Genomic DNA, 23597 nt, shown 5'->3' on the forward strand with positions numbered 1-23597 from the left:
AGTAAAGCTGTAGCAGCAAAAACCACCTCTGAGTGTACTGTATTGAACGGTGGTGTGTGTTTTTACTGCTACCTCCCATTCATAAGAGGAAGAATGTGTTATTTCTGCTGTCAAATGTTAGTTTCACTTTAAGTCAAGTGTAAATAATGAGTGTCAGATTAAACATGTAGAAGGTTGCATAGTTACAATATTATTATGTGCTGTTTGTTAGTCACCAGCACAGAACAATACTCTGATCTTGCCAGTGTTATATACCTACCTTTATGTGACATACAAAGATGTAGCCTATATAATGTTTTCTTTGACAAAGCTTCAGATTTCATGTGATTTTCCCTTCCTGTATTAATTTATTGATGGTTCATGGTTGGTGACTGTTTGTCCTCTGTCCAAAGGAAGAACATGTATGCTGGATTAGACCCACCTCAGATGAATGGTGACACTCCCCATGATGCAGGACATGGAGGGGGAGGGGGACACCAGGTTGGAGAGGAGCTTCAGTGCACTAGAAGGTAATTAAGATCATCATATTATTGTAAATTCAGCACTCTATCATTACAATGATTTCCATATTATTAGGTGAATATGTTTGCCTTGTCAATGATTTCAATATTATTAGGTGAATATTAGGTTTGCCTTGTTTGCCTACATTTGCCTTGTTATCATCCTGATGGAGACATGATTGAGGACAATGAAAATATGAAATGGAGTGAAAACAAGCTTATGAAAACAAGAACGTTTTTATTCATTAAGTTTCCATATGAGGATCATTTCCTAACATCCACACATGACTGAACAGCAATGGAAGCAGTGTAACCTCCTGTTTCCCTTTTTATTCCAATGACATGACTTTGGAAACTGACATATTTCCAAAGTAAATAATCTTTTATTTCCCACCCTATGCTCATTGTGAGTCATTAATACAGCTGAAGTGAAAGTTAGAATATGAATCTGTGTTGCACCAATTAACTTGAATTGTTTTTTTGTTTTTTTTAAGGTTTTGTGGAGGTCTTGTCCTGGATATCAAGCGGAAACTGCCATTTTTTGCCAGTGACTTCTATGATGCGCTAAATATCCAGTCTCTGTCAGCCATCCTGTTCATCTACCTGGGCACAGTCACCAATGCAATCACATTTGGAGGTTTGCTAGGAGATGCGACTGACAACATGCAGGTAAACCCCCCCCCCCCCTCTTTTTTTCATTTAGTTGTTTTATATCAATAATTAGCAAGGTTTCTGTAGAGATATCCTGTTGCACATTAAAAGGGAAAGCTCAACACTGCTGTTTTCTCCAGCTGACTGAAGACAAAACAAGTCTGCAGTCAACCTTGAACCAGCTTAACTTTCAAGTTTTGGTCATGACTGCTGACACAGTTTAACGTGATGCCAAAACGATGAACCCTGACATTACTGTGACCACTTGTGACCTGAACCAGATGATCCAGTTTGGTTTCAGGTGGCATTGACACTTTATGAGTTTGCCCTGAACTAAATCACACATCATTTCTAAGTGGATTTTATTGCTGAAGTTGGCTGTTTTTTACAGAAGTGTAATTGCTTTTATTCATTTTTGTCACGCATGATGTGAAAGTTACTGGAATAAAGAACTGACATATTTTTTAAATAGCTGCAATGTTGCAATGAAACATATTACCAGCATATCTCTCTTCCTTTACTTATTTTTACTCACGAAGCACATTTACCAGTAGGTTTTTTCTAATGTGACAAAAATGGAAATTGTCTAAGAGCTGCACAAATACTGTATGTGCACTATAATAACATAGATTTTAATCTGTTCTCTGTGTGTTTAATCACAAACTAATGAACAACAAAAACAGTTGACTTCAGCTGATAAGCCATGCTAATTTGGAGCTCAGAGGCTCATACTGCATCCATCTGTTGTACCTGCTGTTGGCAGTATTGCATACAGAAGTATTGTACAATTGTGGTATAATGGCGTACACTTCTGCCTCCATACTGACGCCTCTGACAGCTGAGAGTATAAGTTTGTCCACTGACTGAGTTGCATGCTTTAGCCTCTGTCCTGGCAAAGAGCTCTGCATCCTTGGAGACCTACAGAGCACCGGCCTCGGGGATTTGCCCAAGCTGTAAATAACCACAGATCCAGATTACTCAGCCACTGCAGCCTCATCACGGCTACGTCTTCACTGACCCCCTCCTCCCCACCCCCCGCCAACAAGTGCTCCTCAATCCTCCATCCCTCCCTTTCTGAGCACACCAGAGGGAATCCCTGCCCTCACCTGAACTTTCTTGCAATGAGTGCAAGTCTCACAAGTGCAGCCTGCTCGTCAGCAGCTTGTCTATTTACTGTATCTACCATGTGTAGCATTAGGCTTGTAAAATACACTTAGTATGAATAACTAACACAAACTAGGAATGAAACAGGCTTGTCCTGATTGGCCAGCCCTGCAGCTTTTTGATGTGTGTATATAGGGAAAACAATGCTTTACAGCTGAGTGAGCAGAATTGTGTCATTGATGTTTAGTAGCTCAGAAAGCAAAAGTGAAAATGAGTTTTAATGCTGCTTAAAGACTCAATAGTTAATAGGGAGTAATGCTCAGTATATGAACAAATTCTCATGTCTACTGTATTTTTTCTAGACCTAACATGCTTCATGAGCCGTTTTCTAAGTGTGTGTGTGTGTGTGTTTTCCCCTGTGTGTTATGTTGCAGGGAGTGTTGGAGAGTTTCCTGGGTACAGCACTGACAGGAACAGTGTTCTGTTTGCTGTCTGGTCAACCCTTGACTATTCTCAGCAGCACAGGCCCGGTGCTCGTCTTCGAAAGGCTCCTCTTCCACTTCAGCCGGTGTGTAATAATAACTGATCGAACTCATTCAGTCACTTTTTTAAAGTCAATGATTTTTTTATTTTTTTTTGCATGGGTGAAATAAAGCTTAAAAAAATGCGGCAGTATCCTGTAAGGTATTTATAGACTTCCCCCTCAAAGGCCAAATGATGTTTGTGTGCTTACAAAAATGGTATCCACCCATCCCCGTACTATAAATAATATGAAAATAAAAATAAAAGAAATGCATATTAATAAGCAAGCTGGCAACTTTGCCTAAGGATTGTTTATTTGAACAATATCTCAGAACTTCTTGTGCTTACTGCAAATCTCTTGGCAGTAACAGGTTGTCCAGGATACTGATTAATTTCCCACGTCTTTTTTGCCACCAACTTCCTGTCCCAAATTGACTCAGACAAGACCTGAACTATACACACATACTGGTGTAGAACCAGATATGAAAGAAAGTAAAATTAAGTGTCTTCAGCAAAAGACAGTACATCATGTAATAGTGCTCTCTGTAATAACTTGAAATTGATTTTTAGAAATAAAAAAAACTACTGTAACTTAACCTATAAATGTAAATATAAGTATCACATGTTAAATTCACAACACCTGATGAGTATAACAGCCTGTCTGCATGCTGACATCCCCCTCCTCCCTCCGTTGTACTCCCTTCCTCTCCCAGAGAGACTTCTAGCATTACCAAACACCATGCTGATTATGTTCCATTATTAATAATTCACTCTCATTTAATTTTACACTGTGAGAAGAATGTTGTGGAGTCTGTGTCCTCCCAAATGTTTCCATACCTCAAGGCATTGGTTGCTGAGTCAGTGGCAGCTGTTAGTCCTTCTACAGCTGCTGGGATACGTACTGTGTATATATATCCACCACAGATGCATGTTATCCATATAAAAGCCTACTGACGACTCTGGGTGCAATCATTTTACACCTTCAAATTTCACAGAATTCGAGCCAGACAGGTGTAACCGCAAGTATAGCAAGTTCTTAGGAGGGATTATACTATAATAAAATATATAAAGGTGTATGAATAGACAATTAACCGTTTCCTCTATCTCCTCAGAGACAATAACTTCAACTACCTTGAGTTCCGGCTGTGGATCGGCCTGTGGTCGGGTTTTTTCTGTCTGGTGCTGGTCGCCACAGACGCCAGCTTCCTGGTGCAGTACTTCACACGCTTCACCGAGGAAGGTTTTTCTGCGCTCATCAGCTTCATCTTCATTTATGATGCCTTCAAAAAGATGATAAAGCTGGCGCACCACAACCCAATTAACGCCAAGTACAATCCAGACCTCATCACTCACTACGACTGCCAGTGCATGCCTGGTACGTAGCCGTTGCTCTTGAAAGTGTCACAGTGGGTCATATAAAGAGATTACGGGAGATTTTTCACTATATCCAATGACACAGGCAGCGTGTGATACGATCACTTTGAAATCTTGAAACATTTAACCTAAAAACTCTTTATCGTTGATTTGTTTCCGGGCGCCTTCAGAATCTCAGTATCACCACTGATACCAGACAGTGAAAGTTGACCAGTCATATTCAGTTTTGGCATTTGGTACTTGTGTTACTATTGTCTGTCAAACAAAGCTTTCAACTTATATTTTCCATGTTTACAGTGGAGATAACAAATGATACTAGAATGCGTCAGCCTGTAGATACCACTGTTTACTTTCTCAACAGCCCTATCAGTTTCTGTGTTGCGAGTGACTTGGCAGGGTTGTTTGGCAAAGAGATGTTGAAACAGATCCAAAATGGCAAATGTGAAGTGTAAGAGAAGAGAAGTGTTCTCATCTTGGTGATAAGATATTACTGTTTCTCTTTCACTAGGAAACTCATCAGAACTCCTTGATGTCTCTGCCCTGACAAACAGTACTGCTCTGGTATGTGGTGTTCCTGTTTTTGTGACACTTAGTAGCTTTAGCTTTAGTAGTTTGTTTTTTGTTCATATCCCAAATATTGTTTTGCGTCCACAGCCGGTAAATGCCACCTGGGAGTCCCTGGACATGGAGCAGTGTAAGGTCTTCGGAGGGCAGCTGGTCGGAGAGGCCTGTGGCTACGTGCCTGACATCACCCTGATGTCTTTCATCTTGTTCTTTGGGACCTACACCTGCTCCATGGGTCTGAAGAAGTTCAAGACGAGCCGCTTCTTCCCCACCACAGTGAGTGACAGCAACGGTCACTTAAGTTTTTTTTAACAGTTCTCTTGGAAGAGGAGTGAAACAATTGTAGCCTTGTTCGCCCAAACAATAGTTAACTAGCAATTCTCAGGTTTGTTAACAAGAGCAAGGGTCAATGAGAGTGAGTGTGGGAAGGTCAGATTTCACACTATTAACAGTGTTTGAAGTGAGGTGGCACGAGGCTCCAGCTCAGATTCATACATTACTGCTACGTCATTTGCATTTTATTCAAATGAGTAACAGCAAATGTCTGGTAAATAACCAAAGCATGTCACATAAAAAGACCCACAAATATCAACCTCACTAAGGCACCAGGGGAAAAGATAATATTCACATTGACCATATAGACCAATATGCTTTTCCTAGCAAATCATTTGATTGCCTCTTTATCAATATCTCATCTGGTTTAAATGTGGTTAGAAAGTATTGGAGCCCGACTGCTGAGCAAATACATTAAAAGACAGACATAATTTGCACATGCTGTACTCATGCAGTTTGTAAAAGCACACGCTCAGCAAGGTAATATCTGCCAGTGTTTGTTTATCTACAAACATGTATTTTAACAGGGTGTAGTCCTTTTACCAAACACATGAAGAAAAAATTACACAAGAGCCTGTATTGCTACAAGCTGGAAAAACACTGTCAAACCTGCTTTACAGGTGAGGAAGCTCATCAGCGACTTCGCGATCATCTTGGCCATTCTTCTCTTCTGCGGCGTGGACGCCTTTGTTGGTGTGGGCACTCCAAAGCTCATAGTGCCAAGTGAATTCAAGGTACATGCACCACACATGGAAGACAAGTGAAGCACATCCACACCCATCATTTCATTGTACTGAATTGTTTTTTTGGTTGAATAACAATAGCCGGCCAGGTGTAGTTTTCTTCAGATTACACTGATAATGATCCATGTTTCTGCTAGAAAGGCACCGTGATTCCTTAAAATCCCAGTAGAATGCTTTCTTTGTAGTTTGCCCAGTAAGTGATCCTCATTACCTGAAACTAAGACACAGTCATTCTTTGAGATTTCTAAGCTCAAATGTTCCTCAGCCAGTTTTAAGATCCCCTCTTGACATAAAGGAAGGGAGTGATGGGGGGGGGGGGGGGGTAGAGAAGCAGGTACCTTCATCAAATAACACGTTTGATTATAGGCGATGTGAGAACACAGACTGTCTTATATTTGAAAGTACAGAGACAGCTTTGTTTGACCACAGAGTTTGAATTCACAGATTTGTCATGTAATGATGCACCAGGTAATTTCTGCCTCAGTTCAATGTTAAGACTCATTGAAAGGGTCATCAAGTAAGATTTCACAATAGCTATTTTATGCAGCTGTTTTTTGGTGTGTGCAGACATGAGGTGATACAGCAGTGATGTGTCTCCACGTTTTGGGTCTATAGCTATATTGGCTCAATTTAACAATCTCTTTTGTACTATTTTTTTTTTCTAGCCCACAAATCCAAAGAGGGGCTGGTTTATTCCTCCATTTGGAGGTAACCCTTGGTGGGTGTACCTTGCAGCTGCACTCCCCGCTCTGCTGGTCACCATTCTGATATTTATGGATCAGCAGATCACTGCCGTGATTGTCAACAGGAAAGAGCACAAACTCAAGGTTGGTCCTTTACCTCAAAGATTTACCCATTTCAAATGTTTAAGGATAAAATGAATGAATGAATGAATCAGGGCTGTACTGAAGATTTTTAGATATAATGAGGTCAAATGTCCCCCCAGTGTAATCTTGCCCTAATTTTAAGAAATGTGGACTATCCATCCAAAAAAGTTTTTAAATGGGTCTCTTTCTATCAATTCTATATTTATTGAACTGTAAAGCAGAAATATATTAACATCTTCTGACAATTTTGATAGTCTGTAGGTTTCAAAGCCTTCCCCACAATGCCAGAAGCACACAAGAACACTAAATCCCTTCATTTTACTTTATGTTTTGCAAACATGAAAACACTCCTATTAAGCTCATACATTTCCTGAAACAATAGAATAGGAGCATGAAGTAGCCATATCCCTACTATGACTACACTATTACTTTCATTTTTAATGCACCATAGTTATACTAAATCTGTGTACTTTGGTTCACTGTGAGAATACCTCCTCTTGTGGTTCAACTCCTGATGAACTCTTTCTTCTCCTCTGCTGTCTCTCTTCAGAAAGGGGCAGGGTATCACTTGGACCTGTTCTGGGTGGCTGTCCTGATGATTATCTGCTCTTTCATGGGCCTGCCTTGGTATGTTGCTGCCACTGTCATCTCCATTGCCCACATTGATTCTCTGAAAATGGAGACGGAGACATCGGCCCCCGGAGAGATGCCCAAATTTCTTGGTGTCAGGTGAGTTGCGTTGTTGGCTTTTGACTGAGCCAGGTAGTTAATTTCATTCGTTTTGGATTTCCCAGGTGTAAATAAATCTCTCAGACTAACACGTGGGGTCCAGGTCTTTTAAGGCCTATGTTATATGAAGTTGTGTGTAGAATCCACACAAAACATTTTACATGTTGACAAAATTGCATGCACCAAAAATTTGTCACAATTTGCAAGTGTGCATAAGTAGACACGCCTCATTTCCATGCTGCTACTTCCCTGTTTTGTGTATATACGTAGCAGTTATAATGAACCCCCCGGACTCTGCTTGAGAGATTCACTGTGCCAACAGTCCATAAACCAAAACTATTCAGTTCACTACCATAAAAGACTAGAAGAAGAGTCAATTTGTTCGCTCAAAATGATTAATCAGCCTTCAATCAACATAGTTAGCAATTGACTTATTACATTACTGCTCTACAAGTTTTACATGTGGTATAAATTTGAAGCCACAGTTTGGTACATAGTATAAACTTTTCTTCTACATTGACTCAAATCTATTGATTAATTTTGTGTTTTTGCTGTGTTTTCCCCCTCTGAAATCCAGGGAGCAAAGAGTCACCGGTATCTTTGTGTTCCTCCTGACGGGACTCTCTGTCTTCATGGCCCCTATCCTCAAGGTAATGCTCAAATTTCTTAATTCCTCCACGGGAATATGGATTACTGTCCACCTCTTTTAGGACAAACTCCTGTCACCCCTCTCAAATTAAAAATCTTCAATTCATCCAATTAGGAAGTCCCATAGTTGAAGTAATGTGATGTGAAATAAGCATGTTCATCAGGGCTTAAGATCGGATTGCAGCTGAGTGCCTTCTCTAGTTTCCATTCCCTCATTAAGCCACCCATCGGAACTGGAAAGTCACTGAGGTGGGGGGATTGTTGGGGCTGGTACTCCCCCTTGTGGACATTTTGAATATTGTGTTTATGGTCTTGTGGAGACTTTGAGATTTTTAGTTTCTAGACTGTCATTTTATTCTACAGTGACTTTTTATATTTTATGCTTAATCTACTTCTGCTTTAAATATTGCCTGTTTATTTACATAGCATTTTTTTTTTTTTTAGCACTTGCTCGCCAGTTTGTAGTGAATTTCTTCACTATGTAAGAGTTGATGCAAGACTTCATGGTGATCATTCCTGTGTAACACTTATCCAACCTGCAGAAATAGCAGCCATATGTCGCACTGAGGTCTATTAAAAGAACATTCTTAGAAGAGCTGCTTGTGGACTATTTTTATTCTGCCAATGTTGACAAAACTGCCGGTCACACATCACATTAAAACCTTTTTTTTTTGTTCTGTGTTCTTATAGTTCATTCCCATGCCTGTGCTGTATGGTGTGTTCCTCTACATGGGTGTGGCGTCACTCAACGGCGTCCAGGTGAGTGAGTCTTACCTGTGTAGTATCTGTGTTTGGGCAAAGTACTTGAAAGAAATATATAATAAATTACCCCATTAAATTGAACTCATTGGGCAAGGCAAGTTTGTTTGAATTTCCTTTGGTTATGAAGTGTGCTATACAAAGTGCTTTTGATTTGTTACATTATTTCATTTCATTAATGTCAAAGGTGCCTATATAATACCACCACACCCAGATGTCACGCCTTTTGTGTTAAAGGAACATACTTCATATCCATCTTTCTTCTGACGATGGAGACAGAATTGATATCAAACTGTTAATACAGCAAATAAACTGACCCCCAAAATGCTGGAGTAATGGAGCATTCATTGACAGGAATTAATTACTGCATTTCAAATTGTAATGTACTTTGACTTTACTGTTTATTAAATTATATTGGGGTCTATTTAATCATATTTAGTACTGCACTGTAACTTCTTATTCTGTATCATCTTATATATTCTATTTTTATCTTTTATTTTACTCTTTTAAATCAAATTTATATTGTCATGTATTTTTTTTTCCTTTATTTTCAGTTTTACAACAGAAAATAGATTAAATACAGCCTTAAATCTACAGTGCAGAACTTATGTCTCCCTCTTGTGGCAGTGACAGGAATTACAAAAACACTGACACATGCTTACGTCAAAGGCTTTGCTGTAGCTTAATCTGTCACTACTGTTACGGCTTTAAAACATTGGATAAATTATTTATAGTGTCATACAACGCTCATGTAGACATTCATCCAGCCAGTGCAGAAACCAGAATTAACCATAACCTAAAGAGTTACTGAGGTCATATGAAATAAAGTCTGTTATAATAAAGTCTGCAGCATCTTGCATATAAATGACACATTTCTACACAATATGCAAATGATGTGAAACCTTTGACAGCAGCATCTCCAGTTTCCAGTCATATCTGACCCCTGTGTGTCTGTTTGCTTGCATCAGTTCATGGATCGCCTGCAGCTGCTCCTGATGCCAGCCAAGCACCAGCCAGACCTCATCTACCTGCGGCACGTCCCCCAGAGACGCATCCACCTCTTCACCTTCATCCAGGGCCTGTGTTTGGCTCTCCTCTGGATCCTCAAGTCTACAGTAGCCGCCATCGTCTTCCCTGTCATGGTGAGAAACGGCCGCTGTCACTCATGTAACTGTGAACACAAACGCACAAAAAGATTTGACAAAAGCTCATAAAACGATTGTGTCTACAGATCTTGGCGTTGGTTGCTGTTCGAAAGGCCATGGACTACGTCTTCTCCCAACATGACCTCAGCTATCTGGATGACGTCATCCCAGAGAAGGACAAAAAGAAGAAAGAGGACGAGAAGAAAAAGAACAAGAAGAAGAAGGGAAGCATCGATAGTGAAATGGAATTTGTAAGTAAAAAATAAATAAAACTTAACCTCTCCAAATATCTCTATTTGTAGAAAAAATGTCCAGTATTGTCTTGTGATTGTAGACAGCATCCTGTAGATCCTCACCTTTTTTTAAATAAGTCCTTGTGTATTAATGTTCTCCCTTCCACCTCCCACAGTCTGACTATCCCTACCATGAAAATATACCCAGTATAAAAATCTCTATGGATATGATGGAGCAGGAGCCCATGTTGGGGGATAAATCTTTGAATAGTGAGTACCAGCCATGGTTTGCTTTCATGCTGGCTGATGGCGAACCTTTGCTTCTAAAGGCTTCAAGTTCACAACTCTCTTCTGTCATACTAGTCATACTTCTTGCATGCTGTGTATCGAGTTTAACAACTTAAAAGATCATTGTGCTTTTCTGACTGTTCTTTAATGCTGCTCTGACCTGCAACTTTGAACTGTTAAAGATGTTTTTAGAAGTTTTAACCCTCCTCTTCATGTCAATCGCAGTTTTGCAGCGCTTGCTTTCTTGTCTTATACTTTTCTTTTCTGCTGGTCAATATGAAAATTCAAAGTGACAGTAAAGTTGTTGTTTGTTTTTTTTTTAAAGTGTTTTTTTGTTTCTTCTTCTTCCCTCAGGAGATCAGTCGCAGACTCTCCTTAACACGCATTCTCCGTGCTGAACAGTACTTTGAGTCACCCACAGTGGCAGAGTAAGTGAATACCAGCTGCCATTCGCATCATGGAAGGAAATGCACAAGGAGTTCTTGGTGTATGATTCTGAGTTCATGAGACACCACATTTATATCACGCTATATCTCTTCTTGCTCTTTCAGTCTTGACAGAGGTTCTTATAATGGCTTGCCTCAAACTCGAATAGACCAAGACACTGAGGACAATGGTTTCTTCTGGAGGAAGGGCTCTGATACTGATCTGTGAATGCATTAACCTAAGATACCAGCACAATATAAGAAACCTAATTTTATACTGTACCATTTCAGGATGGTATTTTTAATCTTAATCATGTGAGGATTTCAATCACAGTGGCTGGAAATATTTGTCTTAAAATTGAGAAATGCTTTGGGGGTACTGAATTTTAATGTGGAAGCGACAAGATCCGTTTGATCATTTTTCATCTGCATGACTGCTTGCATAAAACAAAGGGCTACTAAAGGTCATCTGTATGCAGTTTTTCTGGGACATTAATATCTTATTAATGCATATGCTAATAATTTATCAAGTGTCCAAGTAAAGATGTCCAGGATAGGTTTGTAGAGTAGAATGCAGATGGTTTTCACACCAACCAGACCAAGTTTTATTTCATGCTGTACATATTAGGAGTTCCCTGCAAGTTTTGTTTTTAGATTATTCCAAAGAACAGGAAACATAACTGGCCTCTCTGATAGTACAGTTTTTATAGTCTTAAGTTAAAAAACAAAGTGGAGGTATACTGCATGTTCAGGAGACACACACATGAGAAATCCTCCTCTTCTTGTTGTGAACAAAAAGGTCATCTATGTGCAGTCATGGGCGGACATTTATTTTGTATTCATGGGCATATTCATTATTTATCAAGCATCCATCTGAGGCTGCATATTCATAAAATACATCACAGAAGTTAATGTAAGAATAACCCATTTGTTTCAGTTTGGCAAGTAAATGGTTCAGCACTGTACAAACTGGAACAACCCCCCTCCCCCCATATTTATTATATTTAAAGACTTGGCAAATTTTTATTTGTCGTTTGAATCTGGAGTATTACCATTTAACTTCCCAATTAATGCAAATTTGAAGATATTCTTTCTCAGTGGTCTGTATCCACTCAGCTGTCTTTTCCCTGTTTTAGGGAGATATAGATGTATTATATCTGTTTTGTAGCTCTACCTCTTATTTCTCTGTAGGTGCCAGGCATTATATATAAAGAAAAACATCTGTTGTGCAATTATTTGTATTTAAACACTGATTTTTTTTTTCAACTGGCACTGCATAGGATCTCTGAATCTCCACTTTGAGTTCCTTTTTGCTCAGTGACACTTAAGAAATTGTATTTTTGTTTTGTTTGTTTGTCAATATGAAATATGTACGATTTTTTGTTGCAGTGTTTTTAAAGGGGGTTATTCCATCTAAATTACTTGTTAGGTTTTTTTCTTCAAAACCAAAAAATGTTAATTTAACAATTTCTATATATACAAGGTAAAATCAAACATGAAAATCAAAATGATCTGATGATTGAAACACATCAGTATAATATGTTATTTCCTTCATGTGTCATGTACTGTAGTGGGGAAAAAGTGGTGACCTTTTTCTTTTGAACCCATCTCAAACGATGAGCGCAGTTTGATGATCTGACACACTTCACCACGAACTCAGCCTAAGAGTCTATTTGAGTTGAATTTTCCTTTTTAAATGTGATTATATTTAAAAGCTGTTAATGTGAGAAATCTTCGGTCTTTGAGTAATTTTTTTAAACTATGTAATGTTTTGTTTTTTTAAATGAAAATCAAACAATCACTGTGAGGCAACGCAATGTTATAACTTCCGGTCATGGAAGAACTACTGCTTTTATAGTGTACAAGCTAAAAGTGCTTTTGCAACAGCTTCTCTTCAAAACTGACATTTTGCTGAGACAGTATCTTTAATAGACCATCTAAAATCCGTTTTAGTGACAGATTATTGAGCAATTAAATGCACCATTTGTTAATTTTCCTGTATTTCTCAAATGAATTGATCATGCTGTAATTTTTGCATATTGAAGTATTCACTGTTACTGATTCAGTAAACTTAGGGTGTTAATGCATATCTGAATGTAATACACCTCAATCATCCCTTCATACATGATTGAGAGAAGGTGGACAATCAGTGCTGCTTGATTTGTAGTGCAAAATAAGGGCTTTAATCAATGCTTTCACAATCACATCGATATGCTGTCGAAATGTGAAGCACAAGACTGTTAAAACCAAAAATCCAAAACCACATTGTCTTCCATCTTTTTGTTGTGTAATCTGTATATCTTGACTTTTTTGACTTCCGATTCCTCAATTAATGTCATATTTTTGATGATCTAACTCTGAAACCAATTTTATACAAGCATCTTATGGGCTCAAATAACCTTAGGTTAATCTGACGAAAGCAGAACTCATTGTTTTTTTATGGAGTAGTGTTTTGAATGGTGGCAATAAAACAATCCAAATGATTCTTAAATGCATGCTTGTGTGTGGTTTTTGCCCCCTTTTTTTAAGAGTTTGGTCTATGCAGCTGCTTATGGATGGAGTTTCAAATGTGACAAAGTGCTTGAAACAATGTTATATGTGAGATCAATGTGTACAGAGTTTGGAAAAGGCCGGTTAAGGTGTTTTAAACTTCAAATAAAAAAGTACAATAGGGTTACAGCAGCAAATTGAATCTAAAATGATAATGATAAGGTATGTGATTAGGGTATTATCTGTTTGCAGACATGTGGAAGGGGGCAGGGGGGAATCAATTGGTTTAGCTCAGACTTAAGCTGTAGACACCATCACCACATCCTGCTGTAAGTGCTCAGTCTTGCAGTGAAGATGGGAAATGAGGGGCTGCATAGTTTCCACGGTCACAGGACTTGCGTTCGGTTGTAATGAAACTAATTGGCTCATCATTATGAGTAACTGTGTTGTCATTGCCAAGAGGAAAGAAATGTGTAATAATTAACTCCTACGTGGGGAGAGAACATCAGTGATCTTCCCTGACATCCGCTCAGGGTTAGCGTTATTAGATATTACAGGTGTTGCCCAGAATGATTGGATATGAGTGACAGTATGAATGCCAAGCTCAGGAAGGGATTACCATCACATAACAGCAGACGGTTACCACAAGTGTGATAAATCCAGTAATATCACAGCCAATGTCATGTTCACACTTCTTCTTCACATCTCAACATGTAAAGAAAAAAGAGCAAACATACTATTTAAATGCATGTATTGTGTTGCTCAGATAATATCCACATTGTGTACAGTATATTACTTAAACAGCATTGAATTCTGACTCAAGGGGGCAGTATTGACTCTTTCCAAAAAAGGCACATGTAACATACTGTAGGAGTGTAGTGCAGCCAGTAACAAACATGAACCCTGAGAAATACTGAGGAAGAGGAGAAACCTGATGAAGTTCAACTGTGTTCAAAAACTGCTGCTAGGATGACAATTGTTAATGCATGCAACATCTGAGAGTGAGACAAAATAGGAAAAACCTTTACAGTGTGATGCAATCCAGTTCAACAGCTCTGTCGGGTTCTGGGGGTGGGGAGGTGTTGACTCAAACTATTGAAATTATATTTAAATATTTTTCTCCCAACACTTTAAAAAAACACGACTTGATAACGCAATAGTCTCACAATACCTACTACCTTTTAAGAAGATGGGAACAAGTAATTCAATGCCACCTTTATATAAAGACACTAGAGCTCTGTATTTCTGATTCAATTATAGGTGGTTGTAAGTACCTGTAAGTTTGCATTCCCAATTTTATTTGAAACTAAGAAAAGATGAGTGCTTATAAGTATTACGTATGGACAGAAATGAGGTTTTGGACAGCTCTCTATATAAGATAAGTTAATAGTACATCATCATGACATCCCTGCATTGACAGCATAACTCTGTCATATTCAAGTCCTCTCTGAAAGACTGTAATTCAATATATTAGCTCAGAATAGAAATGATAGATGAAAGATTGTTTAATTTTATTTTTGATCAGTTGATGTGGAGATGTGAAAACTAAAAGTGTGTAAAAAACATATTGATGGTCTGCTCTGTAGCCGCTTCATCTAACTGCTTAACCCTCCTGTTGTCCTCGAGTCAAGGAAGGAAGGGAGGAAAGAAGAAGGAAGGAAGGAAGGAAAAGAAGACAGGAAGGAAAAGAAGACAGAAGGGAAAGATGGAATAAAGGAAGGAAGGAAGGAAGGAAGGAAAGGAGGAAAGGAGGGAGAAAGGAAAAGAGGAGGGAGGAAAGAAGGTAGGAGAGAGAAAGGAAAAGAGGAGGGAGGAAGGAAGGAAAGAAGGACAGGAAAGAAGGAAGGGAGGAAGGTAGGGGGAGGAAAGAAAGAGAGAAGTAGGGCGGGAGGAAAGAAGGAAGGAAAGAAGGAAGGAAAGAAAGAAAGAGGGATGAGGAAGGAAAAAAGGATGAAGGAAAGAAGGACAAAGGGAGGAAGGAAGGAAGGAAGGAAGACAGGAAGGTGAACACTCTTAATAAACTAACAATGTACCTCACACAGTATGGTCTCCAAGGTTCATGACAATTTCTTTCCAGACTCTGGTCACTGCATAATTTCTCAGTTTTCAGTCATTAGTTGGTTTTCCCTTTGGGTGTTAAAGGCAGTCTAACCATGCATATCATTAACGTTCCTTTGTTTTAACTCATGCAAGAAACGTTATGTAGAAAAAAAAAAAGAAAAGGTGTTGCATCTCAGGCGTCAGGATGATGGTCCACAGCACAAGCCGTGCAGCTCAGGCCTGTCTTTGGCCTGTCACACTGTGAGATCTGAAGACAAAACAAATGCTACATTATGCAAATACCATCATTACAATGCGTAGAAAGAAAAAAAGCAAATGTGCGTACAAACCGAATATAACAATGAATCTTGAGAGAAGACGTGTTACAATCAGCACAAGGTAATAAGAAGAGGGGGCGGGACTTTTCGTGGACAATTTAATAATGAGGTTAAAGACACTGCAACATATTTTCTTTTTGACTCACGAGGCATGTAATTATTGTTCTATTTAAAGTCATGTCGTTAACCCAGATTTGTAGTTGTAGTTAATGCGTGGAGTCCCGCCTTCTTTTGTTATTTTGTCCTGTGATTATTACACTTTCTTGTGTTTTTTTTAGTGATTTAATGTGTAGCGGTAACAACTACTAACTCTAACTACTTATTAAATAGTTTGATAAATGACTTTTATGCAGCTATGGAAAGTAACTAAGTACTTTTATTCAAGTTTTGTACAGTTTTGAAGGACTTACTTGAGTAATTCCATTTTATGCTCCTTTTACCTGTACTCTATATTATATTTTTTGCTCTACCACATTTATTTATTTGACTATATAGGTCTAGTTAAAAAAAAAGTATATATTGTGATTGCATTCATATAAGATACATTACCCATCAGGAAATAAAGCAGCCATAATTAGTTCAAACTTGATTAGCCACACATGATGTTTACATGTTAATTAGTGATAATAATTCAATGGTAGGCTAACGTATTTACAACAATATACAAGTCTAAATGGGGTCATTCTGCGTAATGACTTCCTTTGATACTGCATCAGTAAGTTTATTTTCTGTTCTTTACTTTGTACTTTGAACCACATTGTACATTTCTCAAAAAAGGTTCAGTGCAAAGTCAACAAGCTAACGTTGCACTGTAAACGAAGGTCATTCTGAATGACCTTTTTCTCTCCTTTTTTTTTTTTTTTTTTTTTACAATACTGTAAATATGTAGTTCCTATTCAGGAGCATGCACTGGACAAGAGGGACAGGTTGACAGGTTGTCTGTCAATCACAGGGTGGACACACATGAGACATGCAAATCTTAATGCAAATGCCATGGCAGTTTTACATGTTAGTCTCGTGTCTGAATAACCAAGTAAGTCACGTAAAAAGCAACATGAGAAAGCTGTGGAAGCCCGTTTCTACCAGTAAGAGAGAAAATGATGAAAGCAAAAGTCCTTAAAATAAGTCAAAATTATGAGACAAGCTATGTGTATTTTTATATCGACCACATATTTCATCTTTTTTTTTCTTTTTCCTGGGACAGTTGGTCTTCCATAGAAGGAAGGGTGATTGTGCTTCATGCTCACGATGGCCATTAAATAAAGTTTCAACAGAAAAATGTTTTTATAATCCATCACTGTTACAAGAACAGAAAACACCCTTCTTCCTTCACTGACATTGCTCCCTCTCACACACCAGATGCCAAATATCATGCAAACTCGCGGTTCTTTCTGTAAATGTATTCAGTGTTTGAGAATGGCTATATGGCTACAGTATATGGACAAATAAAAACATTCACACTTACAGTGGAGGCAGTGTAGTTTCCAATTTACCAGAGCTGCATGTTTGTGGACTGTGGAAGGAGACCCTACAGACATGGAGAGAGCATGTAAAGTCCAAACAGAAAGAAAACAACTAGATTAGACAGATTCAAACAAATGACCTTCCTGCTGTGAGGCAGTGTCACTACAGTTAATCAGCTCATATGTCAAAATGCATCCAGAGAAAGATGTATCTTTTTTTACATTTTTGATTTGCTGTTCACTGTATCAAAGATATTGGATGGATTTTTGCATTTCAACTAAGTTTCAACTGGCACATATATTTATGTTAGACTGCGGTTTTAAAAAAAAGATACTAAAATACAGAGCCATGCATTTTAAAAACACAAATAGCTCATTTTATTGGGTTTCATTCCTTTGCGAGGTGCACAAATGGAGAGACAATGACTGTCAGTTTGGTTTGTGGTTTTGACATTGACATTAAATTAGAAAAGCCCATTAGAGGTAAAACAAAAACTGCTGTTCACCACAGAAATATAGAGAAGGTGGTATATATTTCTCTCTGGAGATGACACTGAGAGGCTAATGTATTTTTTTCTTTTTTTTATACTACCAGCAGGGTGATGCACTCCTTTTCTCGCTTCCCTATAAAAGACAATAGCTGAACTAGAATTGCTGTGAGAATTATAATGGGATCAAGAAGGGGAATGCAAATCACCCGTTTTAAAATCCTGTCATATCTTCTTGTGAGTTTTAGAATATATAATTCTCTATTCTCTATTCTTTTGTCCTCTATTTTTTTGTGGATTTACACCTCAGGACATTCAGTTTCAGGCAGACCACATCATTCTCTTAGAATTAACTTTTTTTTTTTTTTTTTTGCATTTAATTGAATTTGTGTGTCATCTGCAGACAAAGCCAAGGTTACATTCAAAATCAGGTTTCATAAATAGATTAAGATAATATGATTTTGAATAAAGAGTGTCACTCAATAACACTTTGAGTTTTAGCTTATGTGCAAGCTATTATGAGCAACTATACTTCAATTAGCCTTTTTCATATACTGTGTTTCATTTTAGTATACTGTATCAATTTAATTCTACTTTTTCAATATGTTTACATATTTATATGTATATATAAAAACATGGCTCATGAAAAATGCTTTGTGGCTGTTATTCATCAGTAATCCTGCAGAGGTCAGTTAGGTGAAATGTAATGATGAGTTGTAGACATGTGGGAATTCAGAGTTTTTTAAATGAGGGGACACACATAAGGACACAAAGTAGAAATGTAGCCTGGAGGGATGAGTGCAGGGAGACATGGAAGAAAAAAAAGAGTATTTTTAATAAGTGTGACTGACCAATAGCCTCGGGAATGACAGGAGGAATGGGAATGGGATTATTTAATCCCTTAATGGACAATTTCGGCTTGATTGTTATTTTTAGATTACTTTTTTTTAACATTAAAAATAATTTGGGACCGTTCACTCAGATTCCATTCAAATAACACTAATTCACTGTCAATAACAAACCAACAAACCAAACTACAGCATGGACCCTCTTTGTTCACTGCCTGTAATTATCATTGTTAATGATCATTATGTAACAGTCCTGCAATCATTAACACATTTGTTGTAGAAATGGAAGGACCGGCTGAAGTATGTTTGTGTTGATCAGTCATTCCACCACTTTGGTACAGACTGAAATATCTCAAAAGCTGTTGGTTGGTTTGTCAAGAAATTTGGTATCAACATTCATTACCCCCAGATGTTGAATGCCAAAGACTTAGGTGATACCCTGATGTGTCCTCTACTGCCCAACTTAATTTTATGATCAAATACATGCAAAACTAATGACATTCCCTTCAGGCTCAGCTTGTGTTAATTAGCAAATACTAGCATTGTAACATGCTAAATTAGGATGGTGGACATAGAAAATGGTGACATTGTCGCATATTAGGTTGCTAATGTTGTTAGCATTTGGCTCAAAGCACCTCTGCGCCTCACATACCCCTTTTCCACCAAGCTGGAGCTGGTGCTGGTTCGGAGCCAGAGCCTGACTAAGCACCGGTTCTTTGCTTTTCCACCGCCAAAGCTCCAGCCCGGAGCCTCAGAACGGGAGCCAGAGCAAGCACCAACTCTTTGCTGGTATAAAGCAAGAACCGATTAAGTCAGCGGGCTGGGGGCAGGGCTACCGTTTATTAGCCGGCTAGTGGGGCTAACGTTTATTAGCTGGCTAGCGGGGTTAACGTTTATTAGCCGGCTAGCGGGGCTAACGTTTATTATCAGACTAGCGGGGTTAACGTTCATTAGCTGACTAGCATGGCATTTACAGAGGGTTAAAGATTTGTTGATTAAAAGTACTATTTTCATCATTGCCACAGCTGTCGTCTTCTTCTTCGTTTTCTTCTTCTTCTTCTTCGTTTCCGGCAGGCTAGATGCCTTGCGCAATGTTGCTGCCTGGCACTACCAGCACTGGCTTTTTTTATCTCTTGTTTTGTATTGTTTTATCCTTTATAGATCAGGTAAAGCAACTAAACCAGTGGGATAATAATGTACAACTATTTACCTATAGATATATGTCACCATGAGTCTGCAGATTGAGCTAATATAGGCATGGTTTGTCTTTACTCTATTGTTCACACAAAAATATAACAACCACTTGAGCAAAGCAAGCTCCAAAGTATGTCAGCGTGTGATCTTTATGAAGAAGTTAAACAGCTTAAATGAGAAAAGTTGAGGGTAAACAACACCAGAGTTCCCACTGGAAAAGCCCTCCATGGAAATCAGAGGATCTGCAACCTTTGTAAAGACAGCAGTCTTGGAAATAAGCACCTCTTTTTAAAAAATATATTAAATTTAAGCATTAAATGGCAAAAGGACTTTGAATGAAACCATTAAAATTAATTGTGTCAGTCAGATGAGGTGCCTTTTGGAGGATGTTCTGCTTATGTAATTTACTGCATATTGTACTTGATTACTCTTGGGAGCTACATCTATTAGGATTGTATTGTGTGTATTTGCAGTCATGGTGTTCAATCAGTAAATCTCAATCTAATTTTGTATTGTCTAGGTTTCCCTTGCAAAAGATGTTTCTAACCTCAATGGGACTTAACTATTAAAATAATGGTTACATAAATAAATCTTACTAATCTCAACCCAGGTGTAATTCTCTCCCCGTCCTTCTTATTATATTAACGTAACAAAAACAACACCTCTCTGATTGTAGTATAATGTTCTCAATGTTTTCATTAAGTGAGATGAAGTGAAATAAATGCATGATTAGATCATAAAATAACTTTGTATGTGTTTGTGTGTGTGTGTGTGTGTGTGTGTGTGAAAGAACATTTCTAATTTGTGTTAATTCGCAATGACTGAGACTAATTAAGCCAAACATGCAATGAGCCAAAAACTGCAGAGTTGAGCATGATTTTTTTTGATGGGAACATTATCATTTTTGCATCCCTGATATTCAACATGTCCTTGACACCAAAATAAACTCTCTCTCTCTCTCTCTCTCTCTCTCTCTCTCTCTCTCTCTCTCTCTCTCTCTCTCTCTCTCTCTCTCTCTCTCTCTCTCTCTCTCTCTCTCTCTCTCTCTCTCTCTCTCTCTCTCTCTCTCTCTCTCTCTCTCTCTCTCTCTCTCTCTCTCTCTCTCTCTCTCTCTCTCACACACACACACACACACACACACACACACAGGCAGAGATGCTATCACAATTTATCGGCTGCTTTCTTGCATTGCGTTCAACATCATTCTTATAACTTAGTGTGACAACCATTACACATTTAACATTGAAAGCTCTATTTTTAAAATGCCTCTCGTCTACCAAACTTCATGCAAACTCTGACTGACAGTGCGTTTCCTCCATCTCACTTCTCACTGAGCTGTGAATCCCTACGATTTGACAGGATTTGTGCTAAAGGCCTTTTAACGTGTTAGATTAAGTATTCAACATCACCTGCGGTTACAGTAGCTTAAAGGTTTTAATTCAACTATTTCTTCTTTAATTTCTACTCAAGTCAAGTGTAAGACATCCACTTATCAAACCTCCTTCTCAACCTGCTGCACAATGGTCATCCTCACCTATTCATCTTTCCTTTCACTCCGGTGCATTGATCAGGTATGAAATGACTCAAAACTAAAAAGGTTAACTGAACTGAAAGAGGGAGGTCCAAAAAAAACCTCCAGCAAAATATAACAGAGTCTCAGGCAGAACTAAACAGGCAGGATGATTGGTGGGCATGAGGCGTGACAATCTGTCAGGGAGTAACTGAGAACAGGCTGTATATGAAAGGGAGACTGAGTGGGAGGCTGATGAGAAGTTAAGAATATTGTGTTTTATTTGCATCCTTTAATTTGTAGGGTGTGCTGTGGCCTGCATTAATTAAAGCATTTTAGCCAAGATGTGTTTGCGTGCAGCACTAAGACTTCATTTATTCTTAAGGTGTGAAGATGTGAGGTGTGAGTGGTGAGACCTGACTTATGGAAGACCTGATGCAGGAGTGAGCATCAAGGAGGAGGACTGACACCTTAACTGAAGGAGCAATGACATTCCCAACACTTATCAGCTTGAGTGGTGTGAAAAAGAAAAAAAAATCGGAACTTCTTTAGATGCTCAACCTTTCCCCCGTCACATATATACAATTCAATTCACACAATATGTATTGCTTCCATCACCTGCACCTCCCAGCATGCCTCTCTTGGGGAAATCTCATCTGCTCTCTGTCATCTATAAGCGCTACAGCAGTCTCTGCCTGGCAGGCGCACTGAGCAGACGCACAGAGTTTAACATAAAGGATGAGAGAGCGCAGCTTTGCTCTATGAGTGGAATTTCTGTTCAATGGATGTATACCGCTTGTAAGGAGAGAAGAAAGGAATACAACTCATATACTGATTACTGAAAGGTAAGAAAGTTTAAAAGAAATAATTATTTGTGAAACTTCTAAAATGGATAATCCACTTTATTTACTGTATAAACTGTCACTTCTTATTCCATCCCCTGGGTTAGTTAATTATGAATCTACTATATTATTTACTTTTGTTTGTAGGTTATATGAATTCATGGAAAAGCAACAGACATATTATAGCTGTGTGATTGAGCATGGGTGACAAATTAAGACTGACAGACAGAGAAGGATTTTTTTATCACTTGAAGTCTGTTACCGCTCAGACAGTTTAAAGGCTGATACCCACCAGGCATGACTTTTGAAAGCATGGCAGATACAATATCTTAAGTCCTTAGATCATAAAGTGTCTGATTCTTCTGTATCCTATAGAAGTATTGAAGCTCAGTTAGGCTATCTATCTGCAGGACTTGATTGATGTTTTTGATTCCCAGATGTATTGTAACATTTATGAACTGAGCTCAAACATCTACTTGGTCATCCATGCCATTGTTACAAGAACAACAGGACAAAGAGTTTCAAGGGGGAAAAAAATCATTACTTCCTCCAAAGCTCTATGAATTTTAAGACAAGAGAAACTGATAAAATGTGGGTGTTTGTTATACATAGATTATGTTAATTAGTTATTTTATGCATGCAGATGGTAGCTCATCTTTTTCAACAGTGAAATTGTCACAGTGGTACTGTTCAGTCAGTTTAGGGAATAATTCAAATTGGAAATGTACTCATGAGGTTGAGAGAGTATTTTTGAACAGCAGGTTTTTAAAATACCATTTGTAGTTAAGCGTGAAAATTACATTATTTAGACTGCATTGATTGCACTGCACTGATTTCATATGTTATTACTTATTAACATGCCAATTACTGATTCATCACATCACATCAATTAATAAACCTGGCCTACTTTTTTTCTGTTTGTACCCCTGTAAACCATATTCACATGAGAAACACTACAGTAGATGGTCATCTGCAAGAAGTGAAATTAAAAAATTAGAAACTTTGATTCATCTTACGGTAATATTCTGCATTATTGTAGGTTATTTCAGAAGATATAAAATTCCCATAATACAGAGATGTGTTCAATTTAAGTGACAAAAATAGTTTGAAGTCAATAGTAACCTAATTCATTTCCCAGAATGCTGCATTCAGATGATTGATGTAACCAATGGGTGAGCTATGAAGCATATCTCCCCTCTGCTGTCAGAGAAGATTGGTCACTTTGGCCACCGTGTTGATATTAGAGAGTGTGAGAGAGCATGCACTTGACTGAATCAACCAAACCACAATCATCAAAAGACGCTAAAATTGGACTATTGATTTCTGGAGAGGTTTTTATCATTTTATGCAATTACCAGTCGACCTGCGGGATTGCACTCCTGTTTGGAGGATGTGTGTAATGTTGTCCTGGTGTATATAATTGGCTGATTTTGTTAAAGGAGGACATTGGAATGTGCATGCACTTACATGTCAAGCACATGATTGGTGTTCATGAGTAACACCTCTGCCTTTCTTTGTCTTTTACTATCAGATATGACG

The 23597-nt window shown here is 38.2% G+C and overlaps 1 protein-coding gene across 1 annotated transcript in view; it reads left to right on the forward strand.

Moving 5' to 3' along the window:
* The window catches only part of LOC128379761 (electrogenic sodium bicarbonate cotransporter 1-like), a 30034-nt gene extending 17558 nt beyond the window's left edge, over window positions 1-12476 (forward strand). The window contains exons 11-25 of the mRNA XM_053339389.1: window positions 393-509; window positions 995-1169; window positions 2690-2823; window positions 3890-4152; window positions 4660-4712; window positions 4806-4991; window positions 5669-5782; window positions 6457-6618; window positions 7169-7347; window positions 7925-7997; window positions 8686-8754; window positions 9723-9896; window positions 9986-10150; window positions 10309-10402; window positions 10775-12476. Coding sequence (XP_053195364.1) covers window positions 393-509; window positions 995-1169; window positions 2690-2823; window positions 3890-4152; window positions 4660-4712; window positions 4806-4991; window positions 5669-5782; window positions 6457-6618; window positions 7169-7347; window positions 7925-7997; window positions 8686-8754; window positions 9723-9896; window positions 9986-10150; window positions 10309-10402; window positions 10775-10818 — 2002 coding nt within the window. The 3' untranslated portion in view covers window positions 10819-12476. The remainder of the gene's footprint in view (window positions 1-392; window positions 510-994; window positions 1170-2689; window positions 2824-3889; window positions 4153-4659; window positions 4713-4805; window positions 4992-5668; window positions 5783-6456; window positions 6619-7168; window positions 7348-7924; window positions 7998-8685; window positions 8755-9722; window positions 9897-9985; window positions 10151-10308; window positions 10403-10774) is intronic.
* The last annotated feature ends 11121 nt before the right edge of the window (window positions 12477-23597 follow it).

The sequence above is a fragment of the Scomber japonicus genome, chromosome 19 (genome assembly GCF_027409825.1).
Source record: "Scomber japonicus isolate fScoJap1 chromosome 19, fScoJap1.pri, whole genome shotgun sequence".
In the NCBI taxonomy this organism is placed as follows: domain Eukaryota; kingdom Metazoa; phylum Chordata; class Actinopteri; order Scombriformes; family Scombridae; genus Scomber; species Scomber japonicus.